The 20,577-nt window shown below is 39.0% G+C and overlaps 1 protein-coding gene across 1 annotated transcript in view; it reads left to right on the top strand.

Annotated features, from left to right (window-relative positions):
• Positions 1-20,577, top strand: part of CUNH10orf67 (chromosome unknown C10orf67 homolog) — a 111,457-nt gene that overhangs the window by 60,230 nt on the left and 30,650 nt on the right. The window contains exons 11-14 of the mRNA XM_027847864.1: positions 1,392-1,411; positions 19,696-19,854; positions 20,274-20,380; positions 20,463-20,528. Coding sequence (XP_027703665.1) covers positions 1,392-1,411; positions 19,696-19,854; positions 20,274-20,380; positions 20,463-20,528 — 352 coding nt within the window. The remainder of the gene's footprint in view (positions 1-1,391; positions 1,412-19,695; positions 19,855-20,273; positions 20,381-20,462; positions 20,529-20,577) is intronic.

Genomic DNA, 20,577 nt, shown 5'->3' with positions numbered 1-20,577 from the left:
AAAGGAACCAAAGCTGAGTATGGAAGAGTCTTCCAATCAATGAGGAAAAAACACAACAGATTAGCGTGCAAACTTCCAGAAGAGGCAAACCACAGAGTGTGCATGTGTTGGAGATGGTGTTAGGAAAGGTACTGATGCAGGAACACATGACATGAGTTTTGTAAACGGCGAATAGTCCAGTTTGCCAGGAGAGTGGATTATGTGAGTGGAGTAATATAATAAAGAGTAGTGGATTGGTGCCATATTGTTGAGGTGCTTAAATGCCCAGATAAACAGCTTATTGGGTGGGTACTAAGGAGCTATTGAAGAGTTTTGAGAACAGGAGTAGCATTTTCAGAATTACATTAGGCAGATGACTTTGGTAGGTGTATATAAGATAGATTAGAGCAAGAAGAAATGAGAAGTTTGGAAATGAGTTAGAAGACTGTAGCAGTAAAGGAACAAGAATTTATTAAACACCTACTATATGTGCCAGGCACCATGCTGAGCACTTTACAAGTATTATCTCATTTGATCCTCTCAGCAATCCTGGGAGGTTAGTACTATTATTATCCCCATTATACAGTTGAAGAAATTGAGGCAGAGATTAACTCACTTGTCCAGGAGTCATACAGCTAGTAAGTATCTGAGGACACATTTGAACTCAGGTCTTTCTGACTCCAGGTCCAGTTATCTACTAAGCCTCCTAGCTTCAATAGGCAATGAGGGCCTGAACTAACTCAGAGGTATATAATGCCTCTGGGCAGCTAGGTGGTTCAGTGGATAGAGCATTGGGCTTGGAGTCAGAAAACCTGAGTACAAATTTGGTCTCAGACACTTACTAGCTGTGTGACCCTGGGCAAGTCACTTAACTCTGTTTGCTTCAGTTTGCTCATCTATAAAATGGCCAACCACTCTAGTGTCTTTGTCGAGAAAGTCCCAAATGGGGTCACGAAAAGTCGGACACAACTGAACGACAATAACATCATGCAGTTTACAAAGCACTTCACTTGTGGTTTAACAAAGCACTTGACTCATGACAACCCTGTGAAGTAGATAGTTCAAATATCACTATCCCCATTTTATGGATGAGGAAAATGAGATTTGAAGAAAGTTAAGTGATTTGCCCACAGTCATATAGCCTTGAAATATCAGAGCTAGGATTTGAATCCAAGTCCATTGATTTCAAGTCCTGCACTCCTCTTCCTTCAGCTGCCCTGGCTGCTACAATGCCGCTAGAATGGTGGTAGTTAGAATGGAAAGTCAGAACAAACATGAAAGATGGTTGAAAGGTAGCATTAACAGGACCTAGCAATTGGCTGCAAGTGAATGAAGGAGGAGGAAAAGCCAAAGATGACCTGAGTTTTCAAGCCTGCATCATCATGAGAAAAATGGCACCAGAACACACTTAGGAAATTGGGATCAAAGACTGGTTCCGAGGGAGAAAGCGCCCCCTTTTGGATAATGCTGTGCTTGAGGTTCCAAGAAGACTTACAGATGGCACCTGCTGGAAGGCTGTTGGGCATGTGGATCTGGAGCTAAGTTAGGAGAGAAAGTGTAGATTTGAAAATATTCTGCAAGGGGTAGTAGCTGAAGCTCTGGGAATAGATAAGACTGTCCGAGAGAGGGTGTAGAGGAAGAAAAGACGGAGGGGAAGGAGCCAGAGTCTGGGCCCATTGTTTGTGCCTTGTTTCCCATGTATTGTATATTCACTTTTCAGTTTTAAGCCTGATTTCTTCAAAATGTCATGGAAATGTCTCATTTTGGTCTAGTAAGAAATGATTTTTTTTAATCAGCAGAAAGCACATTTTTAATGTCTATTGGGAAAACAGTAAAACAGGGCTTTCTTTTGATATTTTTTTTTTAAGAAAAAGTCATCAAAGTAAAAGTAACTTCTATTAAGCAGCTTTTGAAAATTGTTGTTATATGCAAGTGTTATTTTTCCTATATCTTTAAATTATTTCATATCGGAATTTTTTTGGGGGGTAGGGAACTCCAGGTGAGGAAAGTCCCTTTACCAATGCAGGTTCTGTTACTCTGCAATTTAAGAGTCTTAGAGAGTTGACCAGGACACAGAGCCAGTATATGTCAGAAGTAGTATTTGAATCCAAATCCAAAGCCAGTTCTCTATATACTACACTACACTGTCTCTCATAGGAAAAAAATATACTTAATATACTCTCTCTATATAAATATACAATATAAAAATATACTCTTAATATACTCTCTAGCAGATCATGTCAACTGGGCATATGGGGATCCAGCCCCTCCAATGTGCTGTTGGAGGCAAATTAGCTCATCTCTCCACTCTGCCCTGGAGCACCATAACCCCACCAGCCCAATAATCTCCAGGGACTCCACAAACTGCTTTGGCCTTATTTATAGCAAAGGCCACAGGAGATGGTCATGAACCGGGAGTTTCCACTGAAAGAGTATTGTCAAGTCACATGTGAAAAAAGTTGTTGGGACTAACGATAATAATTGGAATAGTTTATCATTGTTAGAGGCAGCTAGGTGGTGCGGTAGACAGAGTTTGGTGCCTGGAGTCAGGAAGACATGAGTTCAGATCTGGTCTCAAGACACTTAGTAGCTGTGTGACCCTGGGCAAGTCACTTAACCCTGTTTGCCTCAGTTTCCTCATCTGTAAAATGAGTTGGAGAAGGAAATGGCAAACTACTCCAGTATCTTTGCCAAGAAAACCCCAAATGGGGTCACGAAGAGTCGGACACGAATGATCCAACTGACCAACAAAAACAACAAATCTTTGTTTGAAATTAGGAAAATAAAAATGATCATTCACATTTACATATCACTTTGCAATTTAAAAAGCACTTCCCTCTCAGCTCTATGAGGCTGATATTATAGATATTGTTACTCTTATTTTACAAATGAGGAAACTGAGGCACAAAGACACACAGTATTTTGCCCAAGGTCACACAGCTAGTAAGTGGCAGAGATGGGCAGATTCAAATTCAAGTCTTCTGATTCCAAGAACACTGTTCTTTCTACCATATTACACAGCATGTACTGTACTTAGCCTGTTAAAGAATGCCTTTATTTCTTAACCTCAGATATTTTTACTTTGAAAAAAATCATGAATTTGAGTTCAACTGCTAGTATCTAGGTGAGATCGAAAAGCTTTGCAACCTAATTTTCAGAAATGATTAAATTCAGTTTGGAAGTCTGGTGAAGCCTTTGAACTCCTTCTTAGAATGATGTTTTTAAATGTATTAAGTAGAACACATAGACATATAGGACAAACCAATTCTATTAAAATGCAGTTATCAAAATATATCTTTAAAAAGGTTCACGGAGCCCAGATCAAGGGCCTCCGTGAGACCAAGAGGCAGTTTGGGGTAGCAAGCATAGGGCTGGCCTCAAAGTCAGGAAGATCTGAGTTCAAAGCCTACCTTTGATACATATAGCTGTGTAACTGTAGACAGGTCATTTTACTCCTAATTGCCCCCAGGCTGTTCTTTAAGATTACAAATGGCCCCTCCTCTCTCCAAGAAAAACATTAGAGAATTTATCAATAAAAATAAAATATATATCAATAAAGGCATATATGGTTTTTAAAAATGTTTCTTGAGGGATTTCTAACTACTCTAAGGAAAAGGGCTAACAGGCTACCACTAAAAATTTAGAGGATTTGAATATTCTAGTTCTTTTATTTGTAACTTTCAGTATTACTGTCTTAATGTTTCTAAACTCTAGTTACATATTTCCAATGACCAATAAATAGTAAGAAGTTAATATGTGAAACTATATGTTAATTAAATGTCTTCTGTTTACTAAAAAGGATATTTTATTATGCTATATTAAATTATCTTCTAAGAATATAGTATAATGCCCTAATCCTCGCAAAAAAGTCTTCTATCTTTCATCCTCTGGCATTCACATTCTACTTGGTTTTTATATCTCTAATTTTCTATTTATTTCTTTGTAAATGTTTATTATTTATAGGTAGCTGGTCCAGTAAAAAGTATCTTAATAGAGTTTTAGAATATTAAACATTTGCTGATCACCAGCTAGTGAACTTGGTTCAGGGACTTTTTACATCAGTCATTAACTTAACTACTCAATCATACTTTTTTTTGGAAACCTATGTCATTTGGTGGGAACAGAGCACATGCTGAGAGATAAACTGAATGTTTAGTTAGTCTGAAAAAAAGTTATAAACATTACTGTTTTATTTAAATTTACAAAATGGCTCATAAAGCAAAAACTGTATTTGGACATTGTGTTTTTGTTTAGTTTGCTTTTTGATATCCTTAAAATACTTGCGATATGGAGGTTTGTATGACAGAGTTAGATTAAATTCTTAGCAGATATATATTTTTCCTCTGAAGAAATTTGCTAACTAGTTAGTCTAGGTTCTAGCAGCTACCAAGCCAGAAAGATTTTGAATATGATTCCAGTGTTTGACTCTTATCTCCTGTCTAAGTTATAGTTTGGAGAGGCACACTACCCAAAGACTGCCAGCCAGGTACTAAACTATTTAGGCCTGGTCACCCACGAAACAGATAAAAATACAAAACAGATCTCAATCTTCTGCAATCCTTTAACTCTTCTACACTGACAGCAGTGCTATAATGGAATGTGGTACAGATAAACATTCACTATTCATATTTTTAACGTACTCTGTCCAATGACCAAGAAATTAACGCACTATGAGAGAAACTTCAGTCCATCCATAACAAGTCTTGTTCAGTCATTTTTCAATCATGTTTGACTCTCTGTGACCCCATTTGAGGTTTTCTTGACAATGATACTGGAGTGGTTTGCCATTTCCTTCTCCAGCTCATTTTACAGATGAGGAAACTGAGGCAAACAAGGTTAAGTGACTTGCCTAGGATCACATAGCTAGGAAGTATCTGAGGCCAGATTTGAACTCAGGAAGATGAGTTTTCCTGATTCCAGGCCTGGAGCTCTATCCACTACACATAGTCTATCAGTAAAATCAGAAGATATAAAGAAATTTCAGGTAATGGGAAGAATAGCTGTCAGATTCCCCTCCAGGTAGGGAATAGAGAAGTTGGCAGAGTCGATCCCATTGTGTGCTCAAAAGTAAAATGGGAACCTTAGTCTGCTCATCTTGCCCTACTCATGATGAGAATAAAGATACACAACACCATGAAGATATTTGTAGATCATATGCCAACAATCATTTCAGAGAATGAAGAACTGTTTTTGAATAACATTTTATTTTTCCCAATCACATGCAAAGACAATTTTAACATTCGTTTAAAATTTTTTTTGAGTTCCAAGTTTTCTTCCTCCCTCATCTCTCCCCTCCCTTAGACAGTAAGCAAATTATGTATGTGCAGTCATGTAAAACATATGAGAATGAAGAAATTGAGAAATTATCTGAAAACTTTACAAAGCCCTCCCAGTTAAGTCAATGTCCTCTTTGATTCTTGGTGGTTTCAATGAGAAAATGGGCACAAGAATATACAGGGGAAAGCATCTTGGAAAATATAAGAAAAGAAAGACTGTATACAACTTAGAAACTATATGTTGATACAGCAAGAGTACCAGGATCGGGAATATAACATGTCAACCATATGCCAAACATTTGATAGCATCAAAAAATGAAAATGGCTATCTCATCAGGAAATGACTGGTTACCTGTGTTAATAGTTATTTCAAAATCAGATGTCTTTGTGCAATCAGAATATCAACTAGATAGAGCAAATAAAATACCAAATCAGATAAAAAGATAAAGGTGAAAAGATATCCTTGGATACCATCTCAGTGTAATGAAAAAAGCTCAGAATTTGGAATCAGAAATCTTCTTGAATGAGAAGCCTCCACCAATGATTCCCTGTGTGATAAGCCAACTAACTTTTCTGAGCCTCAGTTTCCTCATCTAGAAAACAAAGAGGTTGGATTAGATCATCTTTACAGTCCCTTCCAACTCTGATTGTTTTGATCCTGTGATTATAGGGACTTCAACCTGGTTTGTTCCAACAAACTCTCGACCCTAATAAATGGGAAAATGGGCAAAAAGTAAAGGCGTTTGCTTCATCACCACTGCCGAAAGCCATTTAACAGATTCAGTAGTGGACATAGCAAGGCGACTAAAAGAACTCAGAAAAGATATCTTTCATCAAGCACTTAATATCCTTGCCAAGCAGTGAGGCATGGCAGCCCCAGGGTCTTGCCATTTTAAAGTAAAAGCTTATTTTCAAAGTATTGTGAAAGGGGCTGCTGAGTATTACCAATGATGACTTGCCTTTTAGAAGTGCCACAAAATGAATCATCAAGGTTGTATATGACTAGAAAAAAAAGATGGACTAATCATGTAGTGTCAACAGATAGACAGCCTTAGAAAGGGCTACCTTTGTGTCTTTGAGATATTAGAAGCATCAGAAGATCTCCAGCCCATTGTGTGGGTACTCTATGGAATATTCATGGGAAAACATAGATAAGAATTGCATGAGATGAGAAGACTTCAGAAAGGTTATAGTTCACATTGGTGGAGGGATGCCTAAATCTCTGAAACCATGTTTCCAGCAAAATAGTTAGCTAATTATTGTTGGGTAAAATGTATTTTTCGGTGGGAGACCTCTAACTAAAAATTTAGGTAGTAGGTTCTACTCTGTAGATCAGGATTTCTTAACTTAGTGTCAGTAAATTTGTTTTGAAAAAATATTTTGGTAACTATAGTAGTAGTAGTAGTAATTCAGCCGTGTCTGACTCCTTGTGACCCCATCTGGGGGTTTCTTGGCAAAGATACTGGAGTGGTTTGCCATTTCCTTCTCCAGCTCATTTTACAGATGAGGAAACTAAGGAAGACAGGGTTAAATGACTTGTCCAGGGTCACACAGCCAGTGTCTGAGACCAAATTTGCACTTGGGAAGAGTAGTCTTCCTGACTTCAGGCTGATACTCTATCCACTACACCACCCAGCTGCCACTTTTGATAACTATATTGTAATATAATTGGTTTTCTTTGAATTCCTCCCTATTTTTACTTTATGCATTTAAAAACATTATTCTGAGAATGAGTCCATAGTTTTCACCAGACTGCCGAAGGAGTTCATGATACAGATAAGGTTAAAAACCCCTGCCGTAGCTGGAGTGATACAAATGCAAGTACAGAATATGGAAAGACTTAGATTTCTACAGTTATAAGGTCTTTCTTAGGTGAAAGGAATTACATGGGTATCAGATCACTCTTACTCTGTAGTTCTTAAATTTTTTCTTTGCACAAGGTAAACTGTTTAGTATGATGGACATTAATAAATAAGATCTTTTAAAAAATTATGTATTTTTGTCAATTACCAAAAATCCACCTTCCCTACTCTCCCCTTCCCTTAATTGAGAACAAAAGAAAAACAAATCCCTATTACAAATATTTTATATATATATACAGGCAAAACAAATAAATATCCACATTGGTCGTGTTAAAGAAAGATACATCTATATCTACATGTAAATGTATCTATATCTATCTATCTCATCTTGTATTTTGAATCCTTCATCTCTATATAAATCAGATGGGCAGCAGATTTTGTCATTAGCCATCTGGAATGGTGGTTGGTCATTAATGTTGATCAGAGTCATTAATTTTTTTTTTTGCTAGGCAATGAGGTTAAGTGACTTGCCCAGGGTCACACAGCTAGTAAGTGTTATGAGTCTGAGGCCAGACTTGAACTCAGGTCCTCCTGAATCCAGGGCCAGTGCTCTATCCACTACGCCACTTAGCTGCCCCTCCACTGCACCACTTAGCTGCCCCTACTAATTCTTTTTAAGTTATTTGCCTTTACCATGTTGTTGTCATTGTATAAATTGTTCTCCTGGTTCTGTTCACTCTATGCACCAGTTCAAGCAAGTCTTCTCAGGTTTCTCTGAAACCATCCCTTTCATCATTTCTTACTGTACAATAGTATTCCAATACATTTATGTATTATAAGTTTTCAACTATATACCAATTTATGGACACCTTTCCAGGTTCCCATTTTTGCCATCTCTAAAAAGAGCTATAAATATTTTTGTACTCCTTAGAGGTTTTTTTTTTGTTTTTGTTTTTTGTGTAGTACTAATCCCTTCCTTAATCCATCCTTTATCTAATTCCTCCTTTTGCTGCTATTTTCCCTGTTGACTGAAATATATTTTTGTACCAAACTGTGTGAGTATTCTTCTCTCCTTTGACCAGTTCAGATAAGATTGAGATTCAAGTGTCAGCCACTCTCTCCTCCTAGTTTATATAGATGTTTACTTGCTCACCCTCATTGTGTGATGATTTTTTTCCTTTCCCTTCCTAGCCCTCACTCCCCAGAATATTCCTTTTCCCTCCTCTTTCCATTCTTCTCTTAAGAGTGAGACATAACAAAACCACTCCCAGACCTTGTCTAATTAGATTCCCTTTATGACTTTTGATGGTGACCAAAGGGGACATGTATATTATCTCCCCATATTCGAATGTAAGCACTTTATCTTTGTTTAGTCCCTTATAATTGATTATTCACACATACTTTTTTTATTTCTCCTAACTCTTGTGTTTGAACTTCAAATTTCTATGTAGCTCTGGTCTTTTCATCAGGAATGCTCAGAAGTTCTCTATTTCATTAAAGATCCATTTTCCCCCTGGTAGGATTATACTCAGTTTTTCTGGATAAGTTATTCTTGGCTGTAAATTCATAGCCTTTGCCTTCTAGAATATCATATTCCAAGTTCTCTGCTCCTTTATAGTAATGGCTACTGAATTGTATGTGATTCTGAATGTGATTCCTCAATATTTGAATCCTTTCTTTCTGGTTGCTTGGAGTATTTTTTTCTTTGACCTCTCTAGATTTTGGCCATATTCCTGGAGTTTTTATTTGAGAGTTTCTTTTAAAAGGTGACTGGTGAATTCTTGCCATTTCTAAAATACTTTATCCTCTGGTTCTAAGAGATCTGGGAAGTTTTCTTTAAACATTTCTTGAAATATGATGTCTAGGCTCTTTTTCTTGTCATGGCATTCCAATAGTCCAGCGATTCTTAATTTTTTCTCCCAGATCTGTTTTCTAGGTCAATTATTTTTCCTATGTGATATCTTACATTTTCTTCTTTTGACTTTGTCTTAATATTTTTGTTGTCTCAAGGAGTCACCAACTTCCATTTGATCCATTCTGATTTTGAGGAAGATTGTTGCTTGGGCAAATTTCTTTACCCATTCCAATTCTTCCTAATATAGGTCTTGTTTCTTTTCCATTCCCCCCCGCCCCAGCACTCTCATTTCATTTATAAAAATATTTTAAGCTCCCTTTTAACTCTTGCTCTATTTCTTCAGGAATTCTAGTTGAATTTGTGCCCAAGCTGTTTTTGTATTTGAGACTTTTCTTGTTGGAATTTTGGAGTTATTCTTTTTTTTTCTGGATTTGTTTCTTGAATATCTCTGTCTACATAGTAACTCTTTATGGTGGGATTTTTTTTTGTTTTTTTGTTTACTCATTCTTCCAGTCTTCCTGACTGAATGTAATGTTAAGGCCAGCCCCTGTACACTTCTGGAGGGAAGGCCTGGGCTAGGTCAGTTGCTGCTTTCTTGGGGGCTATAGAGTATTGGGTTATTTTAGGATCTGAGGGACAGTCCAGGCTCAGGACCTTAAAGCTTTCAGTGTTCTCCAAGTGGGCCAATCCAGGGCAAAGTCTTATTGTTGCCCCTGGTCTGAATTCTCTGAGCTGCTGCTGCTGGACTCAGCCCCTCTTAGCCATCTGGGAAGCTCTGCTGGCTCAGGGCAACAGAACTGCAGGTTTCTCTTGGATCTAGAATTCCTGTCCTGGTTGTTCTTCTGCGGGGTCCAGACTAAGCTAGAAGCTGGAACTGTGGCTGCTCCCCTCCTGTAGTTTGAACCACACCACTCCTGCTTGCTTCTGAACTTGCTTTTCTCTCTATATAGCCTAGGACCTGCCACCGTTCCTTACCCCAGAATGGCAGTCCTGGGCACAGGTCCCCTCCTCATTCTTTTTTTGTTTTTTTTTTTTTTAGGCAATTGGGGTTAAGTGACTTGCCTAGGGATACACAGCTAGTAAGTGTCTCAGACCAGATTTGAACTCAGGTCTTCTGACTCCAGGGCTGGTGCTCTATCCACTGTGCCATCTGGCTGCCCCAGGTCCTCTCCTCATTCTACTCTGGATCTATGACCCAGAACTGGACAGTGGGTGACAGAGCTGCTAGATGACACCCATTTCCATTGTGGTACCCTGATGTGGCTCTGGGACCTCCTCTTGCCCTGGTGTATAGCCTCTTCCTGGGCACTGGAGCACTCTACATATTGGCTCCTGCCCGGATCCCATATCCATTGTCCATGGTCCTGTCTCCCAATGCTGACCTGGGTTGGAAAAATGATTTGCAATGATTTTTTTCCTTGAATTTCCCCATTAGCCTTTGGTCTGACGCAAATGTATCTAGACCAAATCCAGATCTGTTTGGAGAAGGATTGGGGGGGTGGTTGGGGGAGAGGCAGAAGCTCACAGAAGCTCAGTTTGCCATCTTGTTTCTGTCTCCTAGGGAGTATTTTCCTTTATGCTATCAGCGCAAGCCCCAATTCATTGTGTCCTCCCCTCTTACCCCTCTCCCCCGCTGTCAGTTGCCAGTTAGCATTCCAGTTCTATTTAATTAATTCACATCAATTAGCTTTTTTTAAAGGGGTATTTACTTTAAAGATATAGCAAGAACAGAAATAGAAACCTTTTCCCTCAACACCCGAGGAACATATTTTCCAGTATTTCACTGTGCCACCTTGGTGCCCAGGGGGTTGAATGGAGTTTCTACATAGCATGAGCCCATGTGGTTCGCATCCAAATATCCTATCACTTGTGGATGAGTCTGCTTCTCAGCTGTCATTGTTGGGAGCCTTGAAGCTTGCTCCTGGCTTTTCTGAGCCTCGATACTGAACAGACTGGCTGCAGAACCTTGCAAGGACCCCACTCCACTTGCATGGACTCTTTCCTGACCTCTTGGAGCTCTCATGGTTATAATCATCTCCAATCTCCTTTAGAACATATAGGTGGTGTGAGGCATATCCACAATTAGAACCCAGATCTCCTGACTCCCAGGCCAATGCCCCTTTCGTTTCATCCCTCCACCTCTCCTTTTCCATTTTTGATTTGTAGCGTTGTCAGTACAATAGGACCTGTGATTTCATTGTTAAGGGAACACTGCCTGCAGATTGCAGCTTATCCCTACTTAGAATCTTAGAGGGTTGCCTGAGGTTAAGTGACTTGCCCAGGGTCACACAGCTAGTAAATGTCAAAAGGAGGATTTGCTCCCAGTTCCTTCTGCCTCCTAGCCCTGCAATTTATCCACTAGGAAGGCTATTTCTTTCTTATTGTTAATACAGGTCATCTTGTCATCTTTTATTGTAGTGAATAGAAAATTGTATTATGGAGCAAATGGGCAGAGAAAAAATGCTGTGGAAATTGTAATGTGCTGTCCTTTCCATTCACAGCTTTTTTATATTGTTAGAATGCTAATGAAGTGGAAGATTAGCTCCTTCAGAGAATAAAATAACACAAATTAGGCCATATTATTTCTTTCTGATTGCTTTTTTTTTCTTCCTCTTGGCTTCACTGGGGAAAGCAAACTATTGCTGTTAACACGCAGCTGAGATGTTAGCTGTCATTTTGTTCAGTGTTTATACTGCAACACTGATTAGGTTGAATAATATATAGATAGAAGAGTACCAGACACCTGCATCAATTCCAAAGACTTTCTGAAGGGCTTTCACCTTGTACAGATTGTGTTTACACTGGAAAATTTGCTTTGTTACAGCCAAGCGAATTGAATTTTTGTTGAATGGCAAAAATGATAACTTCCAAATTGATGTGCAGTGTGCACACATCCACACACACACACACACACACATACATACACACACACATACACACTTTTTATGTTCAACTTGTGTCTCAGTTATAAAAGACTAACAGTAAGAAACTGAGAAATACTTCCTTCAGAAGCTCATTAAGCTCCTGGAATCATAGATTTGAATCTAGAAAAGACTTCAGAATTCGTTTAATCCCACCTTCTCATTTCATCAGTGAGGAATATAAAAGGTGGCTTTTTACTTTATACAGAATTATAGTTGGATAGTTTGGTGGTAGAATAAATTCATATTTTCAATTAATATTGGATTGAAAAAAATTTAATAAAATACCCAAATCTTCAAATGTATTATACCAATTTAAAAAGATAATACAATATCAAATTCCTTCTTTTCTTTTTAATTTAGCTGGGAACTATGGAAGAAAATTTTTAAAGAAAGTTTTCTTTGTCTGATATCAGGCATTTTATGGACAACAATCACAAGCTGAATTTTTGCAATGTTGTTTTGGAATTTTGGAAAAAGTCCAATTTTTTAAAATTTCAGATTGGTTTAGCTTTCTTATTTGGTCAGATGTGACATTTCCTTTTGTATGTTTTTTTTTTAAATTAAGGTTCCTTTCTGAGTATTCGTAATACAAGTTTTAATAACTGCTAAAGGCATCAGGTCAGACAAATTATAAAGAACAGGAAAGGGAGAATTGAAGGTGAGTAAGCGTGGTAAAAACACCTTTAGGTTCTTAGGTTCAAAAGAGCATCTAGGACAGGTGGAGGGCTGTGTGTGTGTGTGTGTGTGTGTGTTCCATTTTGCCTCGGATGTATGATTCTATATAAGCCCCAAATCTTTTTATTTTTATTCAGAACCACAGAATCTCAAAGACTACATACTCCAAACTGTACCTAACTAAGAATCCTCAACACCTCTAGAGACGGAGAATTCATTACATTCCCATTCTACTCATAGAGAAGCTCTACTTGTTAGAAACTTTTTCTTCACATTGCTCCTCAGTCTTTCTCTCCAGCTTTCATCCGCTGATTCTTGTTCTGCCCCACAGGCTAAGCTGAGTTAGTCTAACTGTTCTTATACATGATGGATCTTTAAATAGATACAGTTCATCTTCTGAGTCTCCAGGCACCAGGTGGCCTAACTGCTTTTTCCACCTAAGATTGCTTTCCTGAGTCACCTGCCACGTACCTGTTTTCTCTAACACATCAGTCCCCCCCAAAGTGTGAGACCCAAGGCAATTGCTACTACAACTTACGGACCACTGAAGTTACTTTTCTCTATTTCTTTTTATTAGCTACTCTGAATTTGTTGAGGAATCCACTCATTATACCTTCTTGAGGGATTCCCTATACATTTTCCTCTTTGTATGAGGAAGAGTATGAAGTGAAGAATTCGCCTCCTTTCCCACAACAGACATGATAATTCTCTCATAATCATTTTCATTAAGTTCTTTTTGGTTGTTATTGTTTTAGTGACTGCAATATGACTTTATTGACTTGGACTTTAGACACTTTAAAACAGAGATTCTTAATCTTTTTTGTCTCATAGGCCCCTCTAGGGACCCCTTCTCAGAATCATGTTTTTAAATGCATGAAACCAAATACAAAGAAAACCAGTTATATTGAAAGTTATAAAAATATTGGAAAATATCATTCACAGAACCCAGGTTAAGAATCCCTCCTTTAAAATTATATAGATGTGTCTGGTTCAGGAGGAGCCACATGTCGCCTTGTAATATGTGAGCTTAATATTCAATCACTTCAAATCTTCCAAAAGTATGGAGAAGTGATAACTGTATTTATTGAAATCCTTCTCTTCCGTTAAGATTCAGTTGCCATCTCTGTGATGAAGCCTCTCCTGAGCTCCTGCCCCCTCCCCAGCCAAAATCAATTTCTTCATCCTCATGTTTCCTTTTAGTGTTTTGCCCAGATCTCTCCTTTGTCCTTATCACATTGTATTTAGGTCGTTTTTAATCAGATTTTGTTTTTTCCAATCAGCAAAAATCTGCTTCTCCACTCCAATTGAGAATGAAAGAAAAACAAAACTCCTGTTACAAACATGTCATATTTATTTGAATACATTCATCCTTCTCCTCCCCACTCCATCAGTTACACTCCTTGGAGGAGTGTAGGAAGCCATGTCATTTTCTATCTTCATATCCCCAGAGGCTAGCCCAGAGCCTGGGACATAGTTGCCACTTTATACATAGTTGTTGAATTTCTTCACATTCTGCCTCAATTTCCTCAAGGCCCTGGATTATCCCTCTTGGAATTTGGAAGGCATGGAAGTGGCCAGGCATGGGTGAGAGGCTATCTACATTGTTGGAGGGAGTAACAACATGGATGAGAGCGCAGATCCATCAAAGAATCAAAACATGAGTACATCATCTGCTATCCCTTTTCTCTGGGCATTTTTTCTAGACATGTCTACAGTTCATCTTCATGACCAGGGTGGGGGAGCATCATCTTCTGATCAATAATAGTATGTTCTATGACATTCCTTCTTTTTTTAATTTTTAGTTAATTTATTTATTTTTAGTTTTCAACATTCACTTCTATAACATTTTGAGTTCTAAATTTTCTCCTCTTCCCTCCCCTCCCCCTTCCTCAAGACGGCATACAATCTGGTATAGACTCTACATATACATTCATATTAAACATATTTTCACATTAGTCATGTTGTAAAGAAGAATTAGAACCAATGGGAAGAACCACAAGAAAGAAGAAACAAAACAAAACAACAAAAGAAAAAGAGATCAAACGGTATGCTTCTATCTGCATTCAGACTCCATAGTTCTTTCTCTGGATGTGGATAGCATTTTCCATCATGAGACTTTTGGAGATGTCTTAGATCCTTGCATTGCTGAGAAGAGCCAAGTCTATGAAAGTTAGTCATCACACAATGTGGCTGTTACTATATACAATATTATCTCGGTTTTGCTCACTTCCCTCAGCATCAGTTCATAGAAGTATGACATGCCTTCTTGCATATGACATTGTGCTGGTGCCACTTCAAACAAACAGAACCAGGACAGCAATTGGGTCTGTACCACATGATTCAGTACTTGATTACCAATTGTCTTGTATATTATTCTCTAATTGTTTCTTATTCGTAAGCCTTTCCTCACCAAACAGATTACAAGCTGGATGAGGACAGTCTGTCACATTGATTTTTTTGTAGTCTGCTTAGAACCTAACATGGTACTGGCAAGTAATAAGTGCTCTAAAATAGTAATTGATCAACTGGAAGTTAAATAGAAAATATCTGCATACACAAGGGCTTGGGGGAGAGGAAGAAATCTTAGTGATGAGGCAGAAAGATGATTCCAATAGTGTTATTTTTCAAGAATTAAAAGGGAGTTAAGCGAAACATTGACAACAATGGTAAGTTCTATTATTTATTTCTTTTATTAATCATGACTGGGCACAATGTGAACAAAGGTAATGTTTGCAGAGATATAGAAAAAAATCATAATTTGTCCATTACACTGATCATCAGGAGGAGAAAGAAGACATGCTTAGGATATATGTGTCCCTTTACCATGCGAATGTCATTCCCATAGTACAGACAATGACTTGTCATTGTCCCAGTCTTAAAGAATGCCCTTTGTTATAAACTGATTTCAAAGCAATCTAAGCATTGATGTTTTTTAAAATATTTTTCTCAGATATAAAAACATCAAAAATATTTTTAAAAAACACTTTGTTTCTGATTTTGGGTCAGTTAGTAAGACATTGAGACAACATTGCGTAGTGATTACTGGGTTGGGTTTGGTGTCAGGAGAACCTGGGTTCAAATCTCACCTCTGATACTGACTGAATGAGTTACTTAACCGACAGATGTTAAGGTAACTTCCCAGGACTTACCTGCTAAGTCATACACGAGTTGCTATCTGCATTGGTGGAGGGAGTTCTCTCATCAGGATTTCTTCATACTGATGAAATCACAGATCCTTCTTGAAAGGGTAAAGTAGAATATTTGGCCAAATTCTAAGAGAAAATTTAGTGATTGAACTATTTTGCAGAAAGGGAGGGAATAAAGGGATAAGAATGGATATAATCCATTCTGTGGCTCTCTACTCAATGAAAATTATTCTGTTTTATTAAGCTTCACAAAATTTAGAAACCATAGTGTTCATTTTCCAAATAACTAAAGTTTCATCGATATGTTTTATCTTAAGCACTTAAGAGACTTGAAAAACCAGTTAATAGATGTTTAGGAAATGTGTTGCTGAGTCATCATCCTGAATTCTTCCCCGCAGCTGATTTTATTTACCTTCCTCCTAGTTTGTGAAGTCGTCTTTTTATATCAGCTAATATCACTATTTATTATCACCTCCACCTATTGTTTAATTGTCAGCTGTTTGCACCTGTCAATGAACTGACCACATAGAGACCAGTGTGTGTATTCCAGAGAAAGTGGAATGTCAGCAGCTGACAAAACAGAATCATGGCTTAAAGGGGATGGGGGAAAAGGACTCAATAGAATGACGTTGAAACTTTAGTTACAATAGAAGAGCAAACAATATCGTTTGTATGTGGGTTGGATGTTTTTTTTTTTTTAAGAAACATTTTCAGTCTTTGTAAAAATATCAGTTCTGTAAGGGAGCTTGGAAAATTATTTGCTGGAAGATAGATATTGATTTGCTATAGACTCCAGTAGCTACAGCTCAGATATGGCATTAAGCTGGATATGGGAAGAGGAAGGATCAACTGGGAGTGGGTCCACTGTGTATCTGATCAGATACAAAGCCTTTTATAGATGTGAAATCATCAATTCCCAAGCCAGAAGGAGGCGTCTTAGAGATCACATAGTCTAGTCCCACTATTTTACAGATGACATTTGAAGAGATTGAGTTATTTCCCCTGATTAGCCTGGAGATCTCTTAGTGATAAAGTTGAGGTGAAGAATTGGGCCTCTTGATTGCTGTATTCTTTCCATTAAACCATGCTGCCTTTTAGTACCTATAAGGCAACTAAACCTTTCCTGGGGTCTCCAGAACAGCATTTCAAATGTTATGTCCTCTGCTTTCAAGTCAGGGAATCAATCACTGCTAGAGAGTCTAGGAGGCAGGGGTTGGGGTTGAGGGAAGGGGCTTCCTCCTTTATGGCAAACTCAATTGAGATGGGATCACATCCTTTTCAGCAACTAATGTTGTTTGGGATACAGTGAGATCCCAAGGTTTTGTTGATATAAGATAGATCAGATTATTTCCCTCCCCCACTCCTGCAATTTCTATAGGTTGAAATTATTAAAAAAAAAAAACCAGCCCAATTCCCTCTATTAACACAAAGAGAGGTGTTAGTCATAGCCTCTTCTAGGTATGTGGGTTTAGTACACTGATAGTGAATAATCCCACCTCTGTATTTCCTTGAAGCTATGCTGACTTACTGGTAGTCAGTGGTGACAAAGACCAGTAACTCATTCACACTTCAATGACGTTATGAGTCTTGAGTCCGCAATAGACTCATAGAATGTTAGAATTGGAAAGGATTTTGTAGTTCATCTAGTCCAAACCTTTCATTTGGTAGATGAAGAAACTAAGACCTAGAGGAATTTTAACTTTTCCAATTCAGTTAGTGGTAGGGCCAAGGCTAGACTTTAGGTCTCCAGATTTCCACGCTAGTGCTTTCTCCACTATTCTATAGTTATTTCCCTTGAAGCATACCTGAGAGGATGAGAAGATATAGAGTAAAGGATGCCTCTGATCTTGGACATTATTGGATCAAGTCTCTTAAGGTGCCTTCTTTTAGCTGAGTGTGACTCCAGGAGGTCAGAGCCAGCCATGTATCTCATTTCCCTAGGGGACATGTATCACTTTGGTGGGGGGACCCTAGAGGCTTTAAAGTGCTATTTGCTAGGTCTTCAATGATCCTAGGAATCCCCAAATGAATATATTCCCTTAGACCTGCCAACCCAAGGACTGATATCAAGAGAGCCAAGGTGGCAGTGTAGGGAGCAGAGAATGTGCCAAGAAGTCAGCTGTTAAGACAGAAGCAAGGGTCATAAGTCAAATGCACAGGAGGTAGGAAATCAATCTCAGGGGTTAAGATAGAGTCAGGGGTGCTATGACCACAGTCAAGGAGGAAGACAGCAATTGAGCTATGAGAGCAAGCAACTACTTCTACTGACAGAAGCTGTGATATGACCTTCAGCCCCTCTGCCGCTCTAAGGGGTCCTTAAGCAGTGTATAAAATCATGCAAAGCCTTGGCCTTTGGTCTTACTAAATTTGCCTTTATAATATGTTGCTAGAGCTGACTGATAGGAGGGAGAACTAAAAATCTAGTAAGACATCATCTTGGCAGAATTATACAGTTCTGGCTTCCTGGGTGGCTTATACCGTCAGCCTTTCTTTGTGTTCCCCTGGGATGTGTATGTGTTTGGAAAAGCCTGGTTCATTGGGCCATGCACCAAAGGGCTAGGTCATGATGGCTGTGTCACGAGGTAAGTGACAACTGCATCCTTAATGCCAACTGCAGAGACACTCCTGATTTTCTTGGGTGTGCCTGTTTATGTCAGAGGCGATGGGAGAGGTGGTCAATGGTCACAGGTCCCTGAAAGGTTTGGAGCCAGGTAAGTAGTAGTCCAAAGTAGAGGCAGGCAAAGTAGAGGGCCCAGTAAAGCAATGGATCAGAAGCGAGGCAGTTATTCAAGGAATCAGAGAACAGGAGAAAGATGGCAGAGATCAAACCAGCATGATAATGACAACAAAGGGCAAGGAAAAGAAGGTCAAAGACTCAGAAGACTTTGGGGAAGCAGGAGATCTGTGGAAACCTGAGAGCATAGAAGGCCATAAGATCAGCACTGAGGCAAGCAGTCGGGACAAGCAGGAGATGAGATAAGTATTCAGACTATAGACACAGCAAAGAAAACTTAATACTGAGACCTTTATCTGCAACCCGCCAGGAAGGCTTTCCTGTGCTTCCTGTAGGGGCAAGGTCCAATTCCAGAAAGGACTAGGTGAGTCATTGTTAAAGAGGAAGGCAATAATAGGAGAGCTATATTGGGAGGGGGGGGGGCAGGAAAATAACATGGCTGCAGTGGGGAGTGGGGTAGCAAAGATAAGGGATGACCAAATCCAATTGTTCTGAGCCAGAATGACAAGTGGGAATCAGTCCACCTGCAGGCAATAGGAAGAAATCTCCATACAGCCAGGATCTGGGCCCATTTCATGAATCCAACGATCCCTAGCAATCATTTAGCCGTATTTTGCCCTCTTTGGCCATGCCTTTTTGTTGCTTCAAGATATCATAGATGTCTCACTAGGTAGTAAGAAATTGGGAAGATAGGTGGGAAAGTAAAGACTAGAAGATCCAAGACAATCCAAGGAATGATGAGGGAGATAAGTAGAGGTGACAGTCTAACCCTGGGAGTTGCCCCCAAATTAGAAGTTAAGGTGGAACAATAAGTGAAAGCTGGGACAATGATTGGTCAGTAGAGAGCATGCAAATATCAGCGGTAGAGATGGAAGAGCAGATCCAAACCAGGTGGACCAGTAGGAGCCAAGAAGTTGGAAGAAAGCAGAAATCTATATTGAACAACAGGGAGCAAAGTAGTGCATGGGGCAGGAAGATGAATTTTGGCCAACGCCAATGTAATAATGCTGTTTTTTGAAACAAGTAAGTGTGGGAAAGGAGGCATTAGGTTTCAGTATGTCTCATTGGTCAAACTTCAAAAATGTGGTGAAAATGTTGAGCTTTAGAAGTCCCATGAAAGAATAAGGAAGTCAAACTCTTAGATACTTCCCCTGACCAAGACCGGGTCAGTTATTGAGATGATTCAGGTTAACGTCCTGGCTTGGGCCTGAATGATCAAGCTTTCTCTGCAACTGTAAAGATAAGGCCTCAATGTTCATCTGAAACTACAATATTGATCTCAGCTTATTTTTTCATTTTGTCAGTCAAGAAGTGGGCGAAAAGAAAGTTTTATGAAAGAAGGGACACCAGCAGCAGCAGCAGGAGCAGCGGCAGCGGCAGCAGCGGGGGCAGCGGCGGCAGCAGCAGCAGCGGCGGTGGCAACGGAGGCAGTAGCCGCCAAAGCGGAGCACGAAAGAGAGGAGGTATTACCTTCATCGTTATTAGTAACATGGTCGTCTTTATTGGAGGCTTCTAGAGAAAGGCAGAAATATTACTAACTTCACTGAGGGCTAACTTTATGAATAGAACACTGACCCAAATGATGTCTCCTCTCCCCTTTCCAGTTCACCGATAACTAAAATTGTGCCATTAGAGAGTCATTTCTTTGGCTTTTCCCACTGTTAAAATGAATATTACTCTAGGAGGAGATAACATCACACTGAGAACATAGACATGAAGGCTAAGACCAGATAACAGATAGATATCCTGTCATTTCCCTACAAAAAGACTTTATGCCCACCTTTTTCTGATGCCTAGATATTTTTACCCGTCTTGTTTCTGGGTAGCTCTTTATCCTTGTCACTGTGGTTGAGTTAATTTGGCTAATTCTTGGCTGTATTAGAACCATGATCTAATATGGAGAGAAGGAGTAGACAGTAAACAGTCAATGGAGTTTCAAATCAGAAAGCTGAAGAAGATTTTGGAGATGCAGAGGAGACAGTTAAGAAGGTATTGCCCATCATTTAAAAAAAAAAAAAGCAACTTTGATTTTGTTGAGTAAACTATTTAAGCCCTTTCATTTTTTTTTCAGCCTTGAAACTGAAGCTGGTCAGGACAGCAAAATATGGGAAAAGAAATACTTAATTCTAAAGAACACGTATAGTATCAAATGATGTTGTACACCCTTGCTCTCACTCCTCTGTCCC

Source organism: Vombatus ursinus, unplaced genomic scaffold (genome assembly GCF_900497805.2).
Source record: "Vombatus ursinus unplaced genomic scaffold, bare-nosed wombat genome assembly UNPS02005459.1, whole genome shotgun sequence".
Lineage (NCBI taxonomy): Eukaryota > Metazoa > Chordata > Mammalia > Diprotodontia > Vombatidae > Vombatus > Vombatus ursinus.
Note: the sequence above shows the minus strand (reverse complement) of the source record. Positions and strands in the feature narration are given on the sequence as shown.